Raw genomic sequence first — 26905 nt, forward strand, 5'->3', positions numbered from 1 at the left:
GAATTCACAAATTTGAGTTGCCATTCATATGAGAAAAGCAGCAACAGTATATTTGTTCCTTATTTTAATTGATGAACAACCCTTGAATATGTGTTTATGTCAGCAAGGACAGACCTCTACGCTCAATGCAGAATACAACTCTAAAAGGTAGTCTTAATCAAAATATATATATATTGTGTACATTAGAGCAGAAGAAGAATACCGTTATCCCAAACTAAAAGACCAGAATGGTTCATCTTGTTTGTTTTTTGCTAAACAGTCATTAGCCTAGCTAGCCATTCTCCCCTCCAACTCCAGAAACGGGCGGCAACTTACAATTATAATCATTACTGATTATTGTCTCAAGTCAATTGTTTGGACAAATGATATGCACAGAAAAGCAAACAGCCACGTACACACACAAAGCTACGCGTTGTTGTAAAGGCATGGCATTATCTGCATTCCTCAAAGCCTCATGATATCACCGAATAGACATGAAAGCCAGCAAACCGGCCTCTATGGCATTAGCAAACAAGCCGAAATATCACAGCTTAATTAAACCGCACACAGAGACAAATGTTAAACTAGATTACAACTGAAAATGTCGTGGAAGCTCAGTTCATCTTTTCCGGGGGTCCTTTCCTCCCTGAGACCATGTGGACAACACATTGCTATGGCAACTCAAAGAATGCAGACACATTAGGGCAACTTCATGGAAGGTCAACTATGAGCTGGACAGAAATAGTGAAGGAAGCTGTGTCTCCAGATCTTCTTTTTTGCAGGAAGGGAAGTTTCCTTTTCAAATATTTAAGGTAATATTACAGCGGTTAGCCACAGTCAAAGGAGCAAACAAACAGCATTACTGTTGGCCGTAGAATGGGATGGTGTACAAAACATTAAACATCTTCTTGTTCCCATTTCCGAAATTTACCTCAATTGCACTATATTGGCTTGGACTTAGACCACCGGCTTGTGTCAGAATCTAACAGAGACAGCAGTACAGTTTCTACTGGCTGATAGTTAGCTAGCTGGTATACACTGATGCAAATACCAGCACAAAGAAATCTTTTTTTTCACTGAGCTAACACTCTAATTTTAGTTTATGTGTTCACACAAATTGTTTGGCAAGCTCGACATACAAATGACAGACTTTGTCCGCAGTCACACAGGTACCAGCAATGAATGCTGTGTTCAGTAGAGGACAGCATTCAGTCGTTTCCAACCCGACAAAAACAGTTGACTTATTGTTATCAATAAACAAATGGGAAGAAATAAATATGGACTTAAACATTGCATTTCAGAACGAAATGTTTTAATATTCTGTCATGTAAGATTACAAATTAAACCCATGATAGTCTAATAGGCCTTCTCCACTGCAAACATTTTGTCCCGTCACAGTAGGGAAAGCACAGGTCTTACTATTAAGATGAACAATGGCTCTGTTCTATTCATGTGTCTCAGAAAGTCTAACAAGGTGGCAGCTTTTTAGGCCTCCACCAAGGTTATAAATGCCAGGCTCCTAATTGTCAAAATCCATTACACTCCTGTGATAGGTAATGTCATCTCACAATTAAGCAGGAAATGCAATCACAAAGTCGTCTGGCAGAGTGGAAAATTGTTATACTGTAATTTGATCTAGTCTGTGTGGCCACAGATCAGACTGTGGTCAGTCAGTGGAGCTCAATGTATAAAGCTTAGTCCACTGAGCTGAGACATTAGAAATGGTTCTTCTTCTGTGGTGCCACCAATGTGAAGAGTTGCCTAGTTCAGGTTTAATGTATGCTGAATTACAAGTGACAGAATAATTATAGGGTCATTAACAACTGTAGATATATTGCTCTCTTGTTAGCTGTATGAACACAATTTTTGTCATTGTTGTTATTTGTAGCATATCTAGAATTTGGTGACCTCAGATGTCTCATATCCAGGTTGGGTTGGGGTGCATAACTCCACCCAACGCCAACCTGATTAAAGGTCTAAATAGTGTGTGCAAGTCAAAAACATGTAACTCAAGTCTTGTCTTAAAAGTGCTGAAGAGCTAAAAACCAGCTCTGTGTTAACTCACTAGGAACTCCAGAGACAAGGCGAAGGGGTCGCAGCACGCGAAAAGCTCGGAGGGCCTTGACATCAAACCCCACAGGTTTGCCTCCAGACTGGCCGCCAGAGTCAGCGTCTTTGGTTATCATCTCCAGAACTACACTGAACAACCTGATGGAGGGGAGAGAGAGAGGGAAACAGGGAAGAGAGGGAGAGGAGAAGTTATGGGAAAGGGAGGCGAGGGAGAAGAGAGCAGTGACAGATATGTCATGAAAACAGAGCAAAGCACATGACAGCAAGAGTCAGACAGCAAAAAACAAAGCCATGTGTCCTCTTTGTGCCTGTCTCTGTGTACATGCACCTGTGTGTGAGGCTGTGCTCATATGCTTTATGTGTGAGTCCTTTATGTCTGCGCATATTTACCTTTAGTTTTTCACACCCCATCACAGTTTACATTAAAGTCCTGCCGGGGCCAGGTGGTCTACTGATCACTCTTAACAAGGCCATGCGTGTGAATGTGTGTACATACGTGTGTGTGTGTGCACATGTTTTTAAATATTACTGCCATCTTGTTACTGAATATGATGAGAATGAAAAGCTGGGTAGCCACGCAAATGACAGACAGCTAAATGTTGAATTAAGGTGCTTGTACAATTCAAAAATGTAGGTTTGATTGATCGGGACTGTATATGAGCGATAACGTGCATCGTTAAAGCTTCAGTGTATGTAAGAAATAATCATGCCTATGACTGTGTGTGTGTTTGCGCGTACGTACCACGCATGCGCTACTATGGACTCACCCCACTATGACGATGACAAAGTCCAGCATGTTCCAGCCATTTCTGACGTAGGAGTTTTGGTGCATGACCAGACCGTAAGCAATAATCTTCAGAAATGTCTCTATCGTGAAAATGATCAGGAAGGCATATTCCACTGTTTCCTGTGTGGAGAGAGGGAGAAAATAAAAGAAAGAGAACAGTTTAGTCATCTAACTTTACCCAAACTTTCCAAAAGAAGTTGCTGTGAGCCTACTAATGGTGGATGCCAAAAGAGGAGACAATGAGGCAAGAAGGCGTAAGACAAAACAACATTTCCCTGGTTATCAGAACAGTTGGCATGGCAAACAGAAGAGTATCTTAAAAACATTTTTATAAACGTAATTTAACATATTTTGTCATTACGCACATTAGAATACTGTAAGACATGATATGCGTCATAAGTCATCGTTTTTTGCTGATGCTGAAAGGACACAAAACATTTTGAAATGTATGTTGTTTCAGGGTCAAACTTCAGCAGAAAAAAAAAACATTCAAACCTCAAACAAGAACTTCTTCATTTTGTAAGCAAAGATAACTCTCACATTGAGAGATCAAGGTCTTCATCCAGCAGCAGCAGCATTGTGCAACATGTCAAACACTGTCTTTTTATGGAGGAATGTGGGTGGAGAAGACCTGTATGAAATTACAGCCCTCGTGCCTTGCTCCACATTATGATGCAGTGGCCCTCCTCAGAAACACAGCACAGGAAGTGATGCATTTTACCTTAGTAGTTTGTAATAAAAGGAAGAACTGGGTGCTTAACATGACCAGTGATGGTCACTGCATGAACAGACAAACAAAACTCAAAAGATGCCACAGTATTACCAGCACTGTTTGATTCATAGATGATCTGTGAAAAATGTATTTCAGGGCCAAATATTCAAATTCTTCAGTCGTATTGTATGTCCTGCTGCATCATCAGCATGTTTCCATGGTAACACTGTGTCTGGTAACGGAAACAGGTCCCTGAATTTGGAGGTATCCACATACATCTATTTATTGAGCATTATTTCACTTTCTTTGTCTCTCGCAGAAACACATTTCACTCCTTTCCTACATCTCTCCCTTTCTCTCTGTGTCTCCCACACAAACTCCCTCTCTTTCTATCTGTGTGTGTCTCTCTGTCTCCCTCAAAGCAAAAGGTTAGTGAGTCGGCAGGTTTAAGAACCATAAAGCAAAGCACTTTTCCTGTTGATTTAATGGACACAAACACAGAAGGCGCACTCAAAGACTCGCACCGACACATTCATGCCCACTGAAAGATACTGACACCAACAGAAACACACACACACTCAGACTTCACACCCACCCAAGTGGACAAGGGACCCGCAGTAGTACACACACCTCTGAAAGGCAGCAAGCCAACCAGACAGACAGCTTCGCACAGGGATTATAAACGCTTCTGGCAATGGTGACATAGCTTAGGATGTGTACGGTAATTCAACAACAGCCATTGTAAGAAAACCACAGCTACTGTTTGTTTATGCTCCATAACCGCATGTACTGTATATTCTGTTCAAATGCTGACTATTAATCATTGCATGCCGTCAGGTATAGACTTTAGAATGCATTTTTTTCAATCAATTGAGTTGTCAAAAGTTCAAAGTTCAAAGTTTGCTTTATTGTCAATTCCACAATGTACTGAACATACAGGGGAGTTGAAAAGACGTTTCTCGCTAGTCCAACATATAAACATATAAAGTGAATACAGTGCAATAGATTAAAAAACATTTAGACAATATGTATATATAATAAGAGAAAAAAACAAAAAAGCTATCCATCTGTATTTAGCAGCAGTTGGACATGGGGAGTCTTAAAAGAGAGGAGGGAGAGATTTCAGAGAGTTCAGCTTCCTAACAGCCTGGTGGACGAAGCTGTTTGAGAGTCTGGTGGTGCGAGCACGGAGGCTCCGGTATCTTCTCCCAGAGGGCAGGAGGCTGAAGAGACTGTGTGAGGGGTGGCTGGAGTCGCGCACAATCATGGTCACTTTGCGGGTGAGGCGAGTGTCATATATGTCCTGCAGGGAGGGGAGTGAGGCACCAATGATCCTTCCAGCTGTGTTCACTATGCGCTTGATGTAAGCCTTTACAACGTACATCAAGGGTGCATACATTTCTCAACATGCTCGCGCCAAAGCTGTAGAGATGTCAATGTCGGTCCACAACTTTGGTCCACAGATTTTGTACAGACATTCATGGTCCCCAGATGATGAATCATACTGACTTTGGTGACCATCAGGTTGAGGCTTCTGCAGGTGTGAAGTCATAAACCGAAACTGGCGACAGTCTCGGGACGGGATCACACCGGCCGCAACGCCAAATCGAGCCAGGGGCCTAAAGTGGGGAGGCCAATGGCCCCTTCCTCCCTGCCTGATTTGTAAAATATTCAGTAGTAATGAAAACTATTCCCAATGCTCAGTAAATGGACAAAAATATGCAAAATCACTGCAACAGTCCTTTCATACTGCAGAAAAGGCCCAGCTGCTTCAGCCGAACATCTCAGCTGTCATGTAGATATTTATTTTTCTACAACGGCCATGTGTTTGTCCTAATTGTTACCTGGTGTAAACTGTGTCATTACAGTAGCTGGGTGATGACCTGTTAAGGTCAAGAGGCACCAAAACTCAGAGCTGTTTAACGCTGATAAAGAGCCTCCGAAGCACACACACACACACACACACACACACACACACACACACACACCTGCCCCCAGCCAACCTTCTTGCTCCATCCTACTGTTGTTTACAAAGGTCTGAAATGTCCGCTCCTCTGCTTAGCGAACAGCTGACAAACAGTGTGTGCATATGTGTGTGTATCTGTTGTTCAGCCCTCTGCATTCAGGTCGTGACCTGGGGGAGTGCGGCTGATAATCAACATGTTTGCGTCTTAAGAACGGAGATTACTGCAGGACAATGGAGACAACAAATAGAGCGGTCACATGATCTTACATACTGAATTACCACACACACACACACACAACAGAAACACTGGAGAGTAAGCAATTACATGAACACCGAACAAAAAATTAATGAAACCAATCAGTTACACACTGCTTTCATTACCTGAATGTAGAATTTATTTGTAACACAAGTAATAGAGGCACTACTACTATATATAAAATAGAATTGGATTTGCGACGAATGGTTAAATAGTTAAATCAAGTGATTCATTTTCATTTTAAGATGTCCTTTGTGATGAAGGGTTACACGAAAGCTTAAAAATCTGTAGACTAGACTGAGTTCAATTTTACACATATTTACAATCAGTAGACGCTCTCTTACATGTCCCACTGTACTACACTGTATTCCTTGGTTTTATACAAAATAATGCGAGATAAACTGACAGAGTTTGACTTACAACCACCTAACTCAAAACGGAAAAAAATAAAAGTGTGACACAATGAATAATGGAGATAAAACGCTGCAAGAGCAAGCGCAGCAGACTGCAGTTTTCAGAGGCCTCGTGCATGTGTGCAATGCTGTTAATGAAAACTGAACACTTCCTGCTGCTGCATCATATTAAAAGCTGGATTATGGCTTGACTATGAAGCAGATATAGGAAGAGTTGTAATTACTGTTAGCTCAGCCTGCATTATTTAATTTTTTTAAACTGAGTAAGCAGTAAGAGAAAAATGAAATGAACAAACTGGTGTAGAGAGAACCGCTCATCTATTCTAACCTACACCATAATGCACTATATTTTCAAAATAATCCAATTCAGCAAACTAGGAGACCCGTCAGAAACTCATTTTGCACTAAAACCCACAGTTTAGTTTTGTGCTCATGTAACATCCCCCCCCCCCTCCCTGCAGGGTACAGAAGTGGATTTAATTAACCCGAAACCCTGTCAGCCCTCTTCTCCACAGACAAGCCTCCTGTGTGGAGCCTGGTAGGTATTCGGAGAGCTAGAGAGCTGTTTTTATTTGGTTTTGTTTCATGTAAACTGCTTCCCGAAAAGGTTAAATGAACACGTTCCAGCTGTTGTGTCATGTGTCTAAACCCAGTGAAGACCACTACGCTACGGTGCATCGCGGTAATCTGCTTCTGTGCTTGTAATACAGCTGTGATAGGGATTACGTTGCCATGGAAATCAGGCTTTTTTTCATGTGTGGGCAGAGGATGAGACTTGAAGTTGGGATACTCAAGACAACTGCCTCTTGTACAGCACACATTGTCGGGTAAATAGGAGTTTTCAATGATGCAATGCACGCTTTCAAAATAATACATTATCACTCTATGAAAGCAAGCAGGTCCCTTTAAATCTGAGCTGCACACATAAAAGGATCAAATGTTAAAGATCCTTTAAGTAGGTTTTAGAAGTTGTTTGAACACAAAAATATAGTCGCAGTACATTTTGTTTCTCTGTGAGTATTTAGGATCTAATTCTTCTTATATGTGTGTTGGTGGTGATTTTAAAAACATAAAAGCTCCGTTAAGACCATATTTAGACTTAAAAGGAGCAAACATGTGTTTGGTTGTTCTTATCTTGGATGTCAAGGTCTTTTCCTCACAGTTTTTGCATCATGATCATCCAATTACAGCTCCATTTAGGATCCACCCACAAAGCCCAAATTTGGATTTACTGCCTTCTGCAACTAATATCATGGCGTTGAGTTGTAATCCCAAAGAATAGGCCTCCATGAAGTCCCTTAAGAAAACTATGGAAAATGACATGAACATGTACGTCCATGTTTTTCTAGTCGTTAATTCCCACTGGCTACGTTTGTCGTGAAAGCAGAGGACTAAGTGCATTTGTTCTCCATTCCGTCCGACTTTACCTTCCTCAGCTTTAAGATGTCTTTACTAACGACAGCACAACACAGGCCCAGGCACACATAACGAAGCAGCTTAACTGATTTAAGGAGGAGCAGTGCTTCCTGTAATCTTCCAAATCTCCTCTTTTGGGAGCTGGACAAGAAATGTTGGTTGCTGATGCCAAGAGAGCTCACAGTCTCAGAGGACAGACAAAATGTCCAGATGATGTTTTTGGATCGACAGAGACTGTGGAGCATGTTTTCAGTCAAGAGGAGTCAACAACTGTAAAAAAAGAAAAGAAAATCGGCCTGGCTAAACCACAATCACCACTTTTGAAATCGAGCTGTACAACAGACGGCTGGTTTGAACTCTCCTGCACTCAGACATCAACATGAACAGACGCTACACTTGTCTCACTTTACTTTTTCAACCATGTTCCATCCAGAAAAACATGACAGCTGTTCTGGAAACATCTCCTAAACTGTCAGAATAAATAAATGTCTGGTTTTGACAAAATGCATGTAGTTAATGTAAGATCATGTAAACTGGCTAAATGTAAAGTTTGCACATGATAGTTTATTTGTGATGGAAATGGAGATAGTGATTAACAATTTTTTTTACCGTGGCTTTGAAAAATGCAACAAATCAATTGATGAAAAAAGGATCAGAGTAACTAAATCACAGCGAGGTGAAGAGACAACAACAAGAGCAGAGGAGAAAAAGAAGGGGGGAAGGAGGAGGAACAGATTATGAAACTGCAAAAAAGAGAGAAGATTTGAAGGGAAGGAAGGAAGGATAGGAGGGTGTGAAGCGAAAAGATAACGATAGCGGGACAGATGAAGACGAGACAGACAGAATGAAAGACTATCGGTGACATTGACGTCTAAATACACAAAAAAATAGAAAGTCTGAAACAGGGTATGACAGTTTATGGTCCATACGCTCACTGATGATCTGTTTGTGAACCCATGGCTCAAAGAGGGAAAACACCAAATTCCTCCCCAGGCTTGTTTTGCATTTAGCTGTTTCTGTGGTTACTTCATTGTGTATCTGTATCAGGCTGTACAACTGTGCTCTCCAATAAGACAAACTGGTCGCAGCAATGGTGAGTTGGCTGTACTCTGCAAGTGCCACATTATGTTGTGTGAATCTTTGCAGTTATACCAACAAGTTCGTTTTCTGCGCTGTCCCACCACACATGACCACCTAATTAATTATCTGAATGTGATTTTATCCGTCTGGTTCTGAATTTGTTTCTGTAATCTTTTACATGGATTCTACAGGACAGTGTTTTGCATTCGCAATGTAGTTCTCGAGATATGTTTTGGGTCTAAGGCTCTTATCGTCATAGATCGACTTAATACAAACTTGTTTATTGTTATATTAAAGGAGTTTTTACTCTTTATATAATAAAATATATGAATTAGTTTCCTCTCTTTGTGCTAAGCTAAGCTAGCCGTCTGCTGATGATAGGTTCATATTTAACTTGCAGACATGAGAAGGTCTTTTCATCTAATTCTCAGCAAGAAAGCGAAGAATATTTCCCAAAATGTTAAACTATTCCATTTAAAAATAAAGCTCATTGGTCTTCAGATCTGTGAGAAGTGACCGACTTTTAGAACAGTGCTTCTTTAACTCTCTAAAACACACCAAAATAAAGTTGCTCATCAGTGGCCTTACAGATCCTCTTACCAAATTAAAACACGTATATATTTTAAAGCAACCACAGCAGCTTCAGGTGCACCGCCTCTGAGAGACACATTGAGAATGTCTGAAAAAGGTTTATTTGTCTCTCAAAAACAATGTTTGTGTTGCGATGATGAGCAGCTGAACCCTTCATATGAATTATGCAGAATGATTTCCTGTATTTCACAATTATACAAGATTTGTTTGTGACCACAAACTGCAAATCAATACAGAGTATCACATCATCAATAAACCAGAATCAATCTGCCCTACATTTGACTGTATTATGTGCATTCTAATGACTTGTTATTGGAGCCATTAGACATTTTGAGTTGAACAACCAGCATGTGATACTGGCTGGGTTGTATGCTTGATTTCATGCACATGTCCTCTTATAACCAAAGACTGGTTGAAGTTCATTATGTATTATTTGATTATGTTGCTCAAAAGCAGTTTAGATACTCAATATTGGTCCAGGGGTGAATGATTTTGGTTTTGAATCGTGGATTAGGGTTAGGGTTATTTAAAACAATAAAATAATCTGACTTTTATCACATTATAGGTTTTCATGTCACTGTGTAGTGTATGTTCTCCCAGTAAAATGCAAATCTTTAAATCCATTGAAAAAGAAACATGCACAAATGCATATGCAAGCAGTACTAATTCAAGATGCAGGGAACAGCCGGGCAGTGTTCTGCCATGAACAGAAGAGCCCACCTCAGGTAATGAACTGCACCTGGAGTATCCAAAATGAACAGCAACCTTCAAAAAATATCTTTTCACAGTATGTCATCTACATTAAGTCACATGGTGACACAGATCCAGTCACCTGAGACTACAAATAATGTGTCAGACAGACAGAGAGAGAGAGAGAGAGAGAGAGAGAGAGAGAGAGAGAGAGAGAGAGAGAGAGAGAGAAAGAGAGAGAGAAAGAGAGAGAGAGAGGTTGTTGACCTAGCAAGTTGTCAGCCTTTAGTTTATAGTCAAACGTACTACAAACAAATGCTTTGACTTCCAACTCGTTGTCATTTTGTAATAATTTATGTCTGCGTGACTTGCTATGTGTTTTTCATGTGACTGTATTCCCCCTGTGTATATTATGGTATTATGGTATTATGGCGTGTACATGTGTGTGTATGTGCTTAAATTGATCAGAGAGAAGAGCTGGGAGATTCACACACACACAAACACGCACACACACACACACAGCAGATACAGGGTCACGCGATGTCACTACCCTCATTGATGATAACACGAGCTGACATAACACTCAATGCCATGTGGCTCAGTGTGTGTGTGTGTGTGTGTGTGTGTGTGTGTGTGTGTGTGTGCGCGTGTGTTTGTGTTCAGTCGAACCCAATCATCCTTCACCCCACCCAACAGGTACTGTTGCATCCCATAATACTCTGTCTGTGAACAGGAGTTGCAATGATGTCAGCCTGAGTCACATGATGTAAACAGGAAGTTGATTTTAAACAAAACTCTATTTATATTCATCCACATCGATCAGCAAACAAGTTGCATGAAACATGATTAGAAACCTCATGAACTAGATTCCATAGCATGAATCCTACAGCACTTTAAATGAACTGTTAGTAAAGAAGAACACAGATTGTAGAGCTCTACTGAGCAGAGCAGACAGAGATCTACTCTCCCACTCTGGAGGACCAGATAGTGGAGAACTAGCGAGCAGGATTATGTAGGACCCTCACCAACCCAGCAATAGATTATTCCAGCTGTATCTGTAGATAAAGCGTCTTTCCTCCGGCCACCAGGATGTTGAACTCTGACCTCTGTATACCCTCAGCCTTGTTTAGCATATTGTCCTCTGTGAAGTGAATCCTTTGCACTGCCTCGCACATTATGCACTTAAACGTGTGCAAAAATGTTTTACATAGTTTGCAATAGAATTGTGACTTTTTTTATACTATATATACACAATATGCATTTTTGCATTTGAAAATTTTTATATACATACCGTAGTTAGATATGCATTATATATATTGTTAAACTTAAATTTTATAATTTGTATTTCAATTTTTACTCTTTTTCTAATGCATACTAATCTTTTAGTACATGAGTATACCACATCGCATTTCACTCCACATAGTTGGATCATGTGGTAAATAAAATCTTTGAATCTTCAAAATGGTGGTCAAGTGGACTGAAGACATACATTGCTACAATGTACCAATACAGGACTTTACTTGTATTAAGTTTGTCAAATGTAACTAGTGGTAAATAGTGACAGCAATTGTGTTTATTTATCTTTCATAAAATATCTTCCTACAATTAAATAGAAGATAGATAGGATACATATGTACTGTATTTTTGTAGTTAAGATCATGGTATCATGGTAAATAATCACAGCACCATTGGGTAAAAGGACTCGATGTGTCATAATCTGCAGGTGTGTGAGTAATACCTCAGCACACAGGAGCGAAGAACCATCTCTGATTGTCAAGAACTGAGCTATAGTCTGAAGTCTGATATTTGCGAGCTAGGCTTGTATTTTTTACCTCAATACCTTCGAGTTGTTATGACAGTGCCTCAACTCCGTCTCTCGGTCAGTATCTGTCTCTGCCCACCGACTTTCTCGGTGGACGTCGGTGTACTCTCGTATGAGAGTGTGTCAGTGTGCTAGTGTGTGTGAGGCCATGTGCATGTGAACGAGTGCATGTAGGTGAATCAGCCAGGCGGCCAGAGACAGGCTAATCAGCTCCTATTAGCCAGTGTTCCCATTGATCTTAATAAGATTAATGAGGGCCAGAGAGGCTGAGGATGTTCATGCTGATTGCTCCAGAACACGACCACAGGCTGAACAATAGAGTCACTAACATCTCCTCCATTAGTGCGCTTCTTGTTCTAAAAAGACTAATGGAGTGTTTTTCTTAAATCGACAGCATCTGTCTTGTACAAGGATGTCGTGTCAGGAAGTGATGTTAAAGCCATTTTATACATCTAAATGTTGTGTTTGTTGTTGTAATATATTCTAAACGTATCTAAAAATGCTCAATTTCAAAGACTAAGGATTAACATCACACACACACACACAGTCATAGAGTACAGGGCTGTTAACAGAGGAATTAGGTCTCCGTTGCTCGACATGTCTATCTCTCTCTCTGCGCATATTCGTGAGAAAACCCGATGTGGTTATATTATGGATGCTTCAATGAGAGGTTATTTATCTTCCCCCCTCCTGTTGCTGCACATTTTGCTTATGTTTGAAGATTTGAAGATCGTAAGTCATTTTCAAACAAAAAACAATTTGGTCGGATAAATCCTAAATAGATCCTGCACGAATAATGGACAAGAGCGGTCACATGGAATCCTGAAAAAAGTACATCAGCTTTTAACGTGGCCTAATCCAGAATCAGCAGCCAACCTTTTACTCTCAGGATGCACAGGATTTACAGCATGCAAGAAATTAGAAAACACTATGAATCATCTGTCTTCCCACTGGCTGCTACCTGCATTGTTTTACTAAATTGGCCAAGAAAAAGTTTCCAAAGCTGCTGTAAACTGCATAACGTTGGAGTTTATTTGGGTTGATTTTGAACCCACATGCAGCATACTGTTTCCACTCTCTACATGTTACCTTTTGTTCAATTCTTCCAGCAAAGGAAGGAAGGAAGACTGTCAATAAAACTACTTTGTCCTGAAGCACTCATAGAACAGGAGAAGAGAAACATGGAGACGTGATTTATATTGCCAGCTTCCCACCTCTCTTCTCCAGCATGTCTGCTTCTCTCAAGTCTCTCCCTATTCCTCTGTGTGCCTCTCTCTCTCTCCCTCCATCTCCATATCTCTCTCTCGAGGTCTGTCCTGTGATATCATGTTGGATGTAGATGGCATCAAATATCAACACAGAGGAGAACAATGTAATTGCTAAGTGTTAATTATTATTATTCCATTTAGTGTGCAAGGTTGAACATGTTATATTTCACAGTGTATATTTCTGCTGCATGTGATATATTATCAAGCCATCTTTCCACATATAGTCAAACCCATCGATTCAGTCATTACCTCCATAACCTGAGGTACACAGACACTCCAATCAGAGTTTAATGCAGAAGGCAGACAAGCAAAAGTCAGGGAAGCAAGTGTCGTGAAAAGTTCAACCTAAACAGAAGATGTGGTCAAAGAAAGGTTAGAGTCATATTGCCAGATATAAACATATTACTGACCAAAGACAAGCTATTTCAAAATTGAAGCACCCTTTTTTGCTTATCGTACAAAGGTCGCATAAATGTCTTTGAAAAACGTTTCAAGAGAAAAACATCATATTTTTCGATAATTTTCGGTTGTTTGCTGCTGGGAAAATATTGTGTTACTTATTACAGGAAGGTGTAAATAGTTCGAATTAAATACCCATTTTATCTATTGTAGATTGTGACATCCCACTTAAATGAAACTGTTTAAGTCACACTGGTACATATGGTGTTTTACGTGGGTATATGATTGAGGACAAGGCGGACATACTCACAGCAATGGTGCCTTAATGCAGGGACCTCACAAGACATGAGATTAACAATATTTGCTGTATACTTTAATGATGATGAGTATTGATGCATTCTCTTGTATTGATGACTTTCTTATTCCGTCTACTGATTTGGATGTGATCCCACAATAGACTGTGAAAATGACATGCAAAGTGGTCAAATGCATCTCTGTTGTTGTGGCAGAACACTACAGTCCTAATATTTTCCCACCTTTGAGTGAGTCATCGTGCATATATCACAGCTACTATCTGTCGAAGCTGGAGTCGAGTTTTTTAGTTGTGTTTAGCTCATGGTGGATTTCACCAATTAACTGGTAACGTAGCCCCACATGTGACCTAATTCTAACATTAGTTGCATCCCGGGTAATCGTTTAATCTCTTTAGGCATACAAAAGACGTCTGTGGGATCATAAGCACGCTTAAAGATTTAACTCCTGCTGGATGATAACAGATGACTTCAGATAACTGCACTGCAGGGATCCAGACTCACTTTTGACATTTTGATTCTTCCCCTATGGTTTGATTTGCATTGGGAACCCACAGGTGGTAACGTAGTATTTAAGCATTGTTCCTATATGATTTCCTTCCTATACCACAATTATTTAACATGTTCATTTTACTTACTAATGATGATGAGTATTGATGCATTCTCTTATTGATGGTTTAGCAGCTGACTTCAGCCTCTGTGCCTTCCTGTTCTCTCTACTGGTTTTCCAACATGCCCATATACAGTAGCTAGTGTCTATTTTTAGTTGTGGATATTCATAATCCTGATGTCCTCGTTCTCCTGTCTCATCTGTTCGTCACCTACGATCTTAACCTCTCCTCTTCTCCCTGCTTTATTTTTTCTTTCACTTATTATCATCTCCTCCCTCTCCTCTGCCCTTTCTTGACCACCCTCCTGTCATCTCTGCTCTTTTCTCCATGTCTTGTCCCACTTCTTCTCCTCTCTGCCTTTTCTCTCTCCTGTCGAGAGCCTTCTCCTCCGACACTCCACAAGTCTCCATGGCCACAGTTGTCACGGCAGCAGGCTGTGCTGTATAAAATGAGGTGAAGGAGCAGCATGATGAATATGAACACCTAGCTCGCTAAAATACTTTAGCATGAGCTTCCTCACAACACACATTTGTTTTACACAAAATACTGTTTCATTACAGAAATACATTGAGGCGTATTTTGGAGCGATTATACAAAATATCACCGGTCCTGATGAATAATAATAGCCTTCCATCCGAACCAAGTCCTGTTATTTCATCAGTATTTTCATTTATTTATACATTCTGAATATATTAAAGAGTTTTATTTCACATAAAAATTGTAACTGGAGTTCCTAGAAATTAAATTCACTTTTTAAACAATTAAAATGACATATTTTAGCAGAAACATATTTATTTGTTGTTTAAATTATGAAAAGCAGGCAAATAAATGTAGAGCATTTGGTTAATAAATGTGTATTTTTGGAACTATTTTACTCCTAAGATGAATCTTTCGAGAATTGTTAGAGGGGATACTAGTGTCACAGTAGCTCAGCGATTTTAAATGTAAAAATATATTAAAAGTAATTTCATTATAAGAGGAAAGTCAATTTTGAATACAGTTGTATTTCCACTGTAGGCTATGTGAAGAATATTATCCAGGCCAGCCTTACTTTTTGTATTCATATTTCAAATATCTTCAGTTTCACTTTGAATGTTAGTTCTTGAGTTGCATCGCCAAGCATCCTGCTGCAAAGAAGAAAGCTGTTGCAAGCTACAGAGAGATTTAAGTTCTCTTCAATCCCACGAGCCACAAACCTGCTTAGCTGTAACAGATAATCTCCTCATCATCATTTCCTGGTCATTCAATCTACTGCCACTTTCATTATTCATTTTGAACAGTTTTGTTTGAATAATATATATCATTTGTCATTTGAAATAATAGAACTGCAACAAAATGTTCGCTGGTGGAACACAAATCACATTTTCAAAGGATGATTAACGACGATAATGATGATTAACTCGGAAAATAAAAACCAATACATCTGCACTTTTGAGTGATTGAATGATGAAAAGTTATTAAAACGGATATCTTGAATTTTAGTGTTTCTTCTTACTTTATTCAATAGTTGATGCTATTTCTAAACAACGACAACAGCTGAAGAACTCATCCCCTGCAGCAAAATGTTTTTTTCTTTTTTCCTTGTTCACATCAAACACAACAGCTGTCCGTGTCCGTCAAAGACGGGTTCATGTGGAGTGCGGTACACTGACCTGAGCCTCACTGTGCTTGAATATGTATTAAATAAATGTCATTTCATTTTTGCGTCTCGTCTTTTCATTGAAATTCAATCAATGAGCTTCTCACCAAACAGCGATTTGGGTTAAGTCCAGCAGAATACTGTGAGTCCTTCAGTCTGGAGCACAAGGCTTAACACTGCATTCATTAAGTGTGCTCTGGCTAATGTCTGAACAAAATGTGGTTTTGGAATACAAAGCTTTAAAATCATAGTTTGTGTGTGACTGTGTGAGACAGAGAGACAGACAGACAGACAGACAGACAGACAGACAGAGAGAGAGAGAGACTGTGTATGTGTGTTTATGTGTACCACATTCCCTGCTGTGTTTGTGGTCCCTGGGCCTTTGGGTGCTAAGCAGTCAGTCCAACAGGCCTCCTGACAAACGCTTGCATAACGCTCAGTCATGCCCACGCGTGTGTTTGTATGACCCGGTTTATATTGTATTTTTTATTCAAAGTAGCATTTTTACCATTTTTTGATGAACATTTTGCTCTCAACCACTGAAACAAATATTAGTCTTCTTCAATGAGAGTTTGAATTTAGCAGACGGTATATTTGTGAGCATGTTTGCTGTAGTTATACAGAGATTCTATATTTATTCCATGATAATGATAACGAGGAGTGACAGCGAAGGAAGGACATGACTCACATTGATGGGACTGCACTCTCTTAAAGCTGAATGATCACAGATGTCCCGAGGCAACTTTAACCGTGACACATACACGCAGATTCAGTGGTTACAAAATATATCTATGCTGCTTAGAAAATTACAAAACAAACAACTGTCCAAAGACAAATATCGTTTTTAATGTGTTTGACTCAGGCACACAAGCCTGAAACTAATGATACGGTGTTATTAATGACAAATGAACAGACCTTTCGCACAGCGGACCTTTTGACACGGCGCAGCAGGAATATCACAGGTGTATTTAATAACAGTAACGATGGCTGCGTTCCAGTCAGGAGAGACAGCTTCAAGGTCCTGGTATAGTGCATGCTGGCTCGCTGGGATATTTCACAAGGACACTAAATGGAACTGAGCCATCGTTAATGTTATCAGTTGCACCTGTGTCTGCCGTGAAAAAGGTCTGTAGGGTGGGTAACACGGATAAAATACTGTAATTTTATAACACATTATTGATGTATATTTGTGATTTTCTACACAACTAAAGGATAAAATAGCCAGGAAGCTTTTTGGATAATGCAGTCAATTAAACACATGACATATTAAAATGACTAAATAACTGTAATGTAATGTAATGTACATCCATCCTGCCATCAGTGCGTTAATGCTTCAGGTTTCTGCCAATGTGGCAATTCAAGTTGTGAGCTCAACCCTCCAAAGTCTCGTACAGATAGGCCTAGATTTAATGGAATATAATCAAATGTTGAGTCTTTGTGCGTGTAAGGTTCACTCATATCCCGTTGAGTCATTTTAATTCAGTTAAATTTTAACGAACTCATTTTAGGACTTGTTCTATTCGTGTTGAAGGCGAGTGTGTGGGCAGCATTGACGCTTGTTATCTGCTCACAGTGTGGAAAACGCAGCCTGCTGTGCCATTCTCCTCACTTTACAGGAACACGTAATGGAACACGTAGTGCTATTTGGTGGTGATCTAGAAAAACGATGTGAGGACTTGATTAAAACGTTTATCAACCAATAGGTTCTTTCATTCTGAGGCCTCTCCCACAAAAATTAAATGAACAAGAACAACAAGCAGCTCCTTGATCAGAAGGAAAACAATTAGCATCTTCTAACACGACTCCGTATGAATTTATCTCCTGACTGTCACCACCAACTGACCCAGACAGCAGTGGACCAACATGGCCGAATGTGTATCCACCGCTGAACAACTGACACTTGGAGGGGAAAGCAATACTTGTCTTTGAATTATTCGATGAAGCACTGACCACCAGATGTGCTGGGAATTAAGTCTATTATTTTAATAACTTCATAACAGGACGTGTTCATTTTATGAGTTCTGTGATTCACAGGTGAGACATGGCTCTCCTCACAGATACCCAGAACAATCTTTTAATAAAAACCTATCTCAGTATCCAAACACACCATCCATGCTTTCCTGTGCCTGGCTTCACCTGACATACCGCACACTCACACCTATCCTTCCTCCCACCCACACACATTCATTATACACATGAATATGGAGTCACGCAGACATAAATTATTACAAAATGACAACGAGTTGGAAGTCAAAGCATTTGTTTGTAGTACGTTTGACTATAAACTAAAGGCTGACAACTTGCTAGGTCAACAACCTCTCTCTCGCTCTCTCTCTCTCTCTCTCTCTCTCTCGCTCTCTCTCTCTCTCGCTCTCTCTCGTTTTAGATGCTTTAGGATGACAGCTGGTACCCGATGCTGTTCCAAATATTGCTGAAATCAGCAGCGCATATTTTCCAATATGTATCACAATGTGGCGAACATAAGCAGAATCACATAAAACAACCAAACTGTTGTTTTGTAAAACGTGTTATATATGATTTCACTGAAAGTCCCTTCCTCTTTAAACCTTTAATCCCCGACTGAGAGGAAAAATGACGCAAGCTGACATTCTGTTCTCAGAAACACGCACACGTAAAAACACACAACATACTTGATTGCAACACATGCACATACACAGATACACAAGTGTGTGGAAACTCTCGATAAAAACACAAACAGGCATACTGTATGTTTAGATTCACACAAGCACAAAAACACTAATTTACACACACAAACGCACAGCAGTACATATGCGTCATCCTCTGAGGTCACAAACATAGTCTGTGCTTTGACTGTCTGACTAGTACACAACATACGTGTATGAACACATACACACACACACACACACACAGAAGTGAATGTACTCACTCCTGTATTGCTGTTTTGTATTAGCCTGACCTACTTTAAAGCATTCAGGTCTCATGATTGCTGTTACACGACCAACTCAAACATGTTCCTGAATCACAGTGAGGAGCAATGTGCAGACAAAAGGATCCTTATGTGACAATACAACGCCTTGCTGCTCTCTTAATGAGCCTAATGATAACACCATAAACATAAGGTGCATGTCTGAGAAATATATATTTATTCATATTAATTCAAAAGCTAATGCCCTCATGAAAGGAACAGGCACAGTAAGGGCGTTTTAAGTTACTTTTCTTGGTCTTGTTTCAAATTGCACTAGATAATTATACACACAATACACATTCCAAACCTTCTCAAAATGAATCCCTTCAAGGTTAAATCTGAAACGAATGAGAAACAAAAGGCGCTCTGCTCGGCCATCCAGGTTAAATATTCCGTCAGGAACCAGGACCTCGACTGATCTGATAACTGATTGAGACAAATCAGTCAGACATGGACTCTGAAATTTGTTCAAAATTGCAAAAGCTAAAGTTGGGCTGGAGGAATTTGCCGACCACGGCAGGCAGGTTTATGAGATTCAGTTTTACATTTGATGTGAATAAAACTAGGGTGAAGTGTGGACGTGTGCTGCTGTGTGTTTTGACTGAATGCCATGACTCAGGCACAGTGAAAGACCCCTGCTTCACAGTCTGCCTGTAGTTTTAATCAAAAAATGATGTGGCTTGTTACCATGCCTTCAACTCCGATATCCAACCATTAGACAAAAGATTTGATCTCTGAGTCATGCTATTCGTGTGAAGGCTCACCCACATGAAGATAAAATGGACTCCAAAAATGAGTGCATAATGCAAACACAACCAGTGAGGGTTTTTTTAATACTCTGAGAATCTGCTTATAATTACAAGAAATTGTCTTTTCATTCTAGGTGTTTGCATCGTTGTTAATTATCCACAAAATAAAATATCACTTTAAGATAGCCTCAAATAGCTCACAAAGCCCTAACAATGCATTGCATGACTATCACAGCTGTTCCCTTCACTTCATGCCAGGTTTCTGTATACAGCAGGTGCTTATATGGGTCAACATCTACTTGCCACATAAGACAAATTATCATAATATGCATTGTCACTCAAATATCTTAGAAATCGGCTTGAGATCTAAAATGCCTCAGAACATATATATATATATATTTATTTTTTTAAATCATAGGATTGTGTTAAAACACCAGAGACACAATTTGACTCAATAGCATGAGTTAGTATGTTATTTTAAATGATGAGGTTTTATATTCTTTCGTAAATATTGCTCCATAATTGAGGAGATGTGAAAATATTAATGTTGCCTTTTTTGTTGCCAACTCACTTTAGTTAGACAGTATAATATACACATTCAATTGAATCCTTTCATTGCAGTTTAGTCAACATACTCCACACTGCGATTTGTAAATACACAGACTCTGGAAAAAAAATCCCCTTTCGTATTTTGAGGTGTTTTTAGAGCCCTAGTTTGAATGCCAGAGGCAGGGAGGGTTTGGTGCACGCAGGTCATTTCAGTTTCTCAGTTAAGCACTGACACGCCCAACGCCTACACACACTCTGATCAGTTTACTCTTCCCGACTTGACCTTGTATAATTCAGTTTGTACACTAATCTGTCTCTAATTGATGTCGCCGTCACTGAAGAGACGTAGTAGAACTGGAAGCAGTTTCACTGACAGTGAAAGCACGGACAGTTTGACTTTTGGCCTTTTCTTAAGGTTATTTTCAAACTTGAAAACCCTTAAAGGTCAGTCATCAGGGAGGTCAGACATCACATGCTGATAGTAGCCAGACTCAGTTCAAACTCAGAACTTTAATTTGGATTCGAGTGGAGATCCCAAAACTGTACCAAATATGTCAGGCAGAGATTTTGGGAAATGTGAAATTTATTATACAGTTTTATTTATGTGCTTGTATTTTCATTTGATGAAAGAAAACCTAAGAGATCATAAAAGTGGAATCAGCCTCTTTGCGACCAACCAAACTTAGGGAGAAAGTTTCTAGACTGAGAATAAATACTTCAGGGTGACGATAGAAAATAATATTTCATGGAGCAGACGTTTGTGGTTGTTTGGGAGCAGACAGTAACAGCATTGCTGAATTTGGATATAAAGTAAATAATAAGCATGTCTATCAAGTTCTATACGATGCCCTGCGCATTAGTTGCACATTAGTTAAAAAGAGAAGATTGTCCGGAGTAATCTACAGCTTTTTCACATGATTTATCATATATTCTCAAATTGTGATTTAACTTAAAGAAACTATACGCTCAATCACATTTCGACTTTATATCATGATTGTAATGTCCTAGTCCGTTTTCACTGACCTGACTGAGCATGTCCTTGTTAAGGTGCATGCATGCCTTTAAAATGTTCACCTCTTTCTTCTACACTCATACAGCAGATCCATATAGGTCTCTATGAGCTGATCAGCGGTGTATGTTGGCCAGCGGTCAAAGGGGCCGTCATAAGTCAGCTAAATCACTAACCGGCTTAACGGGATATTAATCAGCTTCCACTTAGCACAGGAAAGGGAGGAAGTGGAGGAATAAAAGAACTGATAGAAGAGAGACGACAGAGAGGAAAACAAGAATGGTAAACGTAGGAGGAGACTGAGACGGTTAAGTAGACAGATTTAGTAATCTGAGAGTAATGGAGAAATGACTGGACACATGGGCGCAACAAACAAAACAAAGGCTCACAAATAAGAAAACTGCACGTCTTCATAATCCATTCTAAATTGCTTCTTGCATGTTATATTTGGGATGACTAGCTAGCATGTTAATCTGGTTCTGTGTTTGTGTTTCTTTCCTTTGAGTGTAGTTGTCTTTGTGTTAAACAGGATTACACAACAATAGGGCACATTCCTTTTTTTATTTTGCTAAAAATAAGTGAATTCATTTGTATGTAAGTTACATATTTAAAAATGAAATGGGTGGAAACTGATGGAAATAAAACAATATTGCAAAACTCTCGCAATATTGTGATTGCATCGAGACAATTTGCACAATTTGAGAGTTGTTTTTTATTCTATTTATTTATTTATTTACTTATTTTTTGATTTACACCTAATTAAAAGTAGCTAAATCGGATACAGAGCATCTCTCAGCATCAACACGGACGGCCGGACGGACGGACGGATGGACGGATAGATAGATAGATAGATAGATAGATAGATAGATAGATAGATAGATAGATAGATAGATAGATAGATGGGTGAATGGATGGAATTTAAAGCTCCTGCCCTGCATCTCTCTCTTTCCCCCTTTCTCTGCAACCTCCGCTCATTTACTGACGACTAATCCGGTGCCCAGATTAATCCCTCAACCTACACACACACACACACACACACACACACACAACTCGGACGCACACAACGCTCTCTTCTTGCACACTCAGCCCCTCACACTCACACACAATCTCTTACATGAAATAAAACACACGCAGTAGCTCAGTTACGCACTGACGGTGACATTTTGTCACTGAAAACACTTACGAGTTCAACAACAGCCATAAATGATTGTTCTACTCGTATGAATGGAATGAAAATTCTTATGTGAAACAGAGAAACAGAAGTGGCGCTCGGCAAAAAGGCTTGAAAGATGCAGATTGAAATGTGCTGGGTTTTATCAACTAGAGGTCAAATATATTTTATATTACTGCTGAAATCACCCCACACATTGTTAGATTACTTTCATGCTATTCATTCATCCGTCAAGTTCAGCATAAATGTCATCAAACACAGTGAACATTTTTTTATTCTTACATTATTGTTCCTAGTATGTTTTCTTTGTGTAGTAATCCCGTTGGTGAGCTCGGTAATGTAAAGTATATACAATTCCTGTTTAATAGGCTAAAACATAGAAAAGCACCATTGTATGGCAATCTACTAAACTAAGCAGCAAACAACAGACTCCAAAAATGACTTAATAATTTGGAGTATTGCTAGTACTCACAAGTTTCTACTATGTGAAGACTTATTGTGTCCCCCAATCTGTCCATTTCTCCTCCTCTGTCCCATTCTTTGCTGTGAGGGAGCCGATCAAACACCACCGACATGCTCTAAGGAAGCAGTGGTTGTGGAAATACTACTGTGGTGAGAGAGAAAACCCGTGTTCCCAGAACTTGAATGAATAACTTATGGCATCTCTAGAATATCTGTTATAAATGTTCTGTAAATGTATAATAAGTCACACACAACTATGTTTGCTTACATAGCAACAAATTGATGTGGCACATTTAGCTTTACTGTGTGTTGGGAACACAGTGAGGGTGGACAGAGCAGAAATGGATCATGCTGCAGGAGTGGTTCGAGAAGTTGCTATGGACACTGATACACTGAAATACTGGCTGTGAGTGGAGCCTCACTTAACCATTTTTTCTATAAATGGCAATTAGACCAAAGTAGCACTTCATTAGCTTTTCAGATTTGAGCAGAATTTCAGCACAATGTTGCACAGCATTTTAAAAGCATGTCAAGGGAGAAGAATTTATTTCCGCCTGACGTCTTTTGCCTGAAATGAACTCTTTCACACATGCAGTGCAGCTGCCATCAAATGTTCACCTGCCAAAGAGTACATTCATGAACTGGACGAAATATTATATGTCGTAAACTACCAGTACTTTGTAAAACAACAGTATAACAACAGCCACAATGACATGAGGAGGCTTAAATATAAATATTACAATAGTATGTAAAACAATACGTCATTTAAAAACTCTGTTGAATACACCTTTGACAACATATTTACGGTGACCAAATAAATTCTTAGCACAGTGAAAATATAAATGAATGATACAGATTAGACATCTCATCTCTGAAAGCAGAAAAGAGCAGTGTGTCATGTGACTCCTCCAGAGCTGCAAAAAGCTGCACAAACATTCACACACACACACACACACACACACACACACATACTGCACATTATGCAGTCAGTGAAGACAGCGTGAATAAGCATCTGTTGAGGGAACAAGCTACGTTTCCGTGTCCGTCTCGCACTATAACACACACACATACAGTACAAATCCCCTATGAAGCTAAAAAGCCCCCTTGCCAGCCTCAAAGGAAAAAGCTAATGTTTGCACTGCATGACAAAGTTTTCTGATGACATTGCTACGCAAAAAGTTATATTGCCCTTTTGGCAATACAATCTGCGGTGAAATGATTTTGAATAAACCCACATATCGACTAGAGCACAAGCTTTCATTGTAGATATATTTCATCTTAATTCTGAGTCTAATTTAAACATGTGCCTATAATTTATTCATGATTTTTTCATTCTGACTATTTTGCTATGACTACAAATACAATAATCTAGCTGTAGACTTGCGGGGTTAAAGTTACTACTTCATAGCAATTGAAACAATGATGTCACGGTTAAAAGAATCCAACGCTGACTGTCGGTTGTAAACGGGAGCGGTCCCGTGACAAATTCTCCAATTTTGTTGACGATCAAACCACCCAAACAACAATAAGAAAACCGAATAATAAACGGTTGGGTAATAAGCTATATGCTGATGACATAAATCTTTGTCAAAAACCTGATTTGCGTGTAATACCACGTTCATGTGATATTGTTCAGACTGTAATTACGAGCAGCCAAGGGGGGAAAAATGTCCGTCTCTGCGTTTTTATTCTGATTTGGAGCCAAAAAATGCAATTCTTGCAAGAAATCTCAAAATCTCAAATGTTTTTGATACCAAATCACAGGATGAACATCATTTGAGTGTAATGTGTAATCAAATCTGAGTTACATTCACAGATTGCATTGTATTCAACGCTAATAATTATTATGCTGTCAGTAGTTTGATGCTGTCAGATTACACGGTAATTTTGGCACCAAAACAAACTGCGTTTCATCTCTTTCATCGCCTTTCTGTCTTTTCAACTCAGTGCTGCTCTCACACCATGGAGCGCTGCTGTGACACACGGGGGGGTGACCTGCTGGGTGTGTGTAGTGTGTGTATGCGTGTGTGTGTGCACCAGTAATTGTGTGCGTCAAAAACATAATGAAACCCGACACATCCATCCAAATATTGCCGGGAAAACCCTCTGACGCAGTCCACACGTCAAGCCAATCACACTCATGCAAAGGTGTTGAGTCTCGCCTTTGTGTGTCATCTGATGACAAATAGTGGCACGAGCAACTAGCAGCACAGTGCAAGTGCATGGCTTGATACCACTTGGGTAAAGGAACAAGACATGACGGCATCCAAACACATTTAAGTGGTGTGGCACAGTGACGTGCAACACTAAGCCTGCTCTGAATGCTGTCACTGCTAAACTAAACTACTCCTGGAGATATTACAGGTTGTATAAGTGTGTTCTTTTTACGATCGAATTCAGCTCAACACACACTTTCCGGTGACAGAAAATACATATTTTTGGCCAATGTGTAACTTCTGAAACCAAACCCATGAAACCACTCTAACATGCTGATCTGTACCATCAGCTCTAGCCACAGCAGGGATATACACATGGCAGTAGCATTTAATAATGGAAGAATAATATACTTCAGCAGACCCCAGTTTATCCATTTCATGCCCAAGCCTTGTTTCTGTATTTTCCAGCACCACTCACCAGTTCTTGGTTGGTAGAGTTGGAGTCGTCTCCGGGGAAAGGGATGTAGATGGCTAAGGCCACACAGTTGGCAAAAATAGACAGCAGTATAAAGATATCAAACGGTCTGGAAAAGAAACTGTTCAGGACATTAATCAAATACACAGTGGTATTAGGATTTTGGAAGAGACTGAATCCTTGGACATAGCAGGACATGTACGTTGCTTAAGCGAATAACTTATTCATGAGCTTATTTATATTGTGTATTTTAAGCTATACATTCATTCATAAACCTCTCAACTATTCATCTGCTGAGCTATGAGGCAATCTATCCATACAAACAAACATAATCCCAAGCATCTGCCATCCATCCATATAACCAGAGCCTCTGTGTCTGGGCTGAAGGATACTTCCACTCCACCAGGCTGATGCAGGCCCTGCGGATCGGGTTGTTGAGGGTGAGGCAGAACAGAGCTCTGGGTGGCCTGCTGTTGGATGATCCTCCCTGCTTTTTGCTTTTGGCGTACTGCTGCCTCTTCCTCTGCGCCAGTGAGCCCACAGGAGCTGGTCCCGTGGTGCAAACTGTGGGCTGTGAACTCAAGTCAGGCTTTGCGACATCGCCCTGCGCTTGGCGAGCAGCACTAATGGCGGCATGCCAAGCGAGGACCGGGCTGACACCGGAACCAGTGCCACCGGTGTCCTGAATGCCACTGTTGGCCCCAAAGAGGCCACAAGACGAGCCGACGAGCTTGCCGGTGCTAGGCGGGGCATGCAGGGGCTCGGGGGGATGGAGCTGGTGCAGACGGGTTTGGCTTTCTGACCAGAGAGCTGAGGCGACACCGGGGGGAGTGGTCCTTTTGTTGCTGGCATACTGTGCCCCTGGAGGAAGAGGGTGCGATCAGACACAAAATGGTCATGACATTTAGAGACTGTAAGTTTAAGTATAAACAAAAACATGTGCAAACATCATGTTCCCTGATGAAACTTTGGGGAACATGATGTTCCCCCCCCCCCCCCCCCCCCCCCCCCCCCCCCCCCCAACGTTTCCACTCTTTCATTGTTGATGCAACCACAGGGGGGCACCACATTCTATGCATGGCAGCTTTAACATTAACAACTCAAAATTGTCATATCATTTTAGAATGAGCCAATAGGGATGTAATAATACATGTATATCCATAAAGGGCACTTAAAATAAAGGGGGGGGGGAATGCTTTTAAAGAAGAGGTCAAATAAAGTGCAATAGCATGTCATAGAGTTGCATATATGCTATATGTCCAGACTGGAACATTTTACGAAAAATGCTCGTGCAACTATGTGCTTTTTTCAACAATGAAAGAGAAAAGGAAGCAAAGAAACAAATATTGATGAGTCTGACTTTCACGAAACAGATTG

General features: G+C 40.0%; 1 protein-coding gene across 1 annotated transcript in view; it reads right to left on the reverse strand.

Moving 5' to 3' along the window:
* The window catches only part of cacna1db (calcium channel, voltage-dependent, L type, alpha 1D subunit, b), a gene marked incomplete at both ends in the record, with an annotated part of 63719 nt that overhangs the window by 35254 nt on the left and 1560 nt on the right, over positions 1-26905 (reverse strand). The window contains 4 exons of the mRNA XM_079272789.1: positions 2045-2187; positions 2817-2956; positions 25532-25637; positions 25921-26389. Of these exons, the coding sequence (XP_079128915.1) occupies positions 2045-2187; positions 2817-2956; positions 25532-25637; positions 25921-26389 (858 nt within the window). The remainder of the gene's footprint in view (positions 1-2044; positions 2188-2816; positions 2957-25531; positions 25638-25920; positions 26390-26905) is intronic.

This window comes from Melanostigma gelatinosum, assembly GCF_949748355.1.
Source record: "Melanostigma gelatinosum genome assembly, chromosome: 8".
In the NCBI taxonomy this organism is placed as follows: domain Eukaryota; kingdom Metazoa; phylum Chordata; class Actinopteri; order Perciformes; family Zoarcidae; genus Melanostigma; species Melanostigma gelatinosum.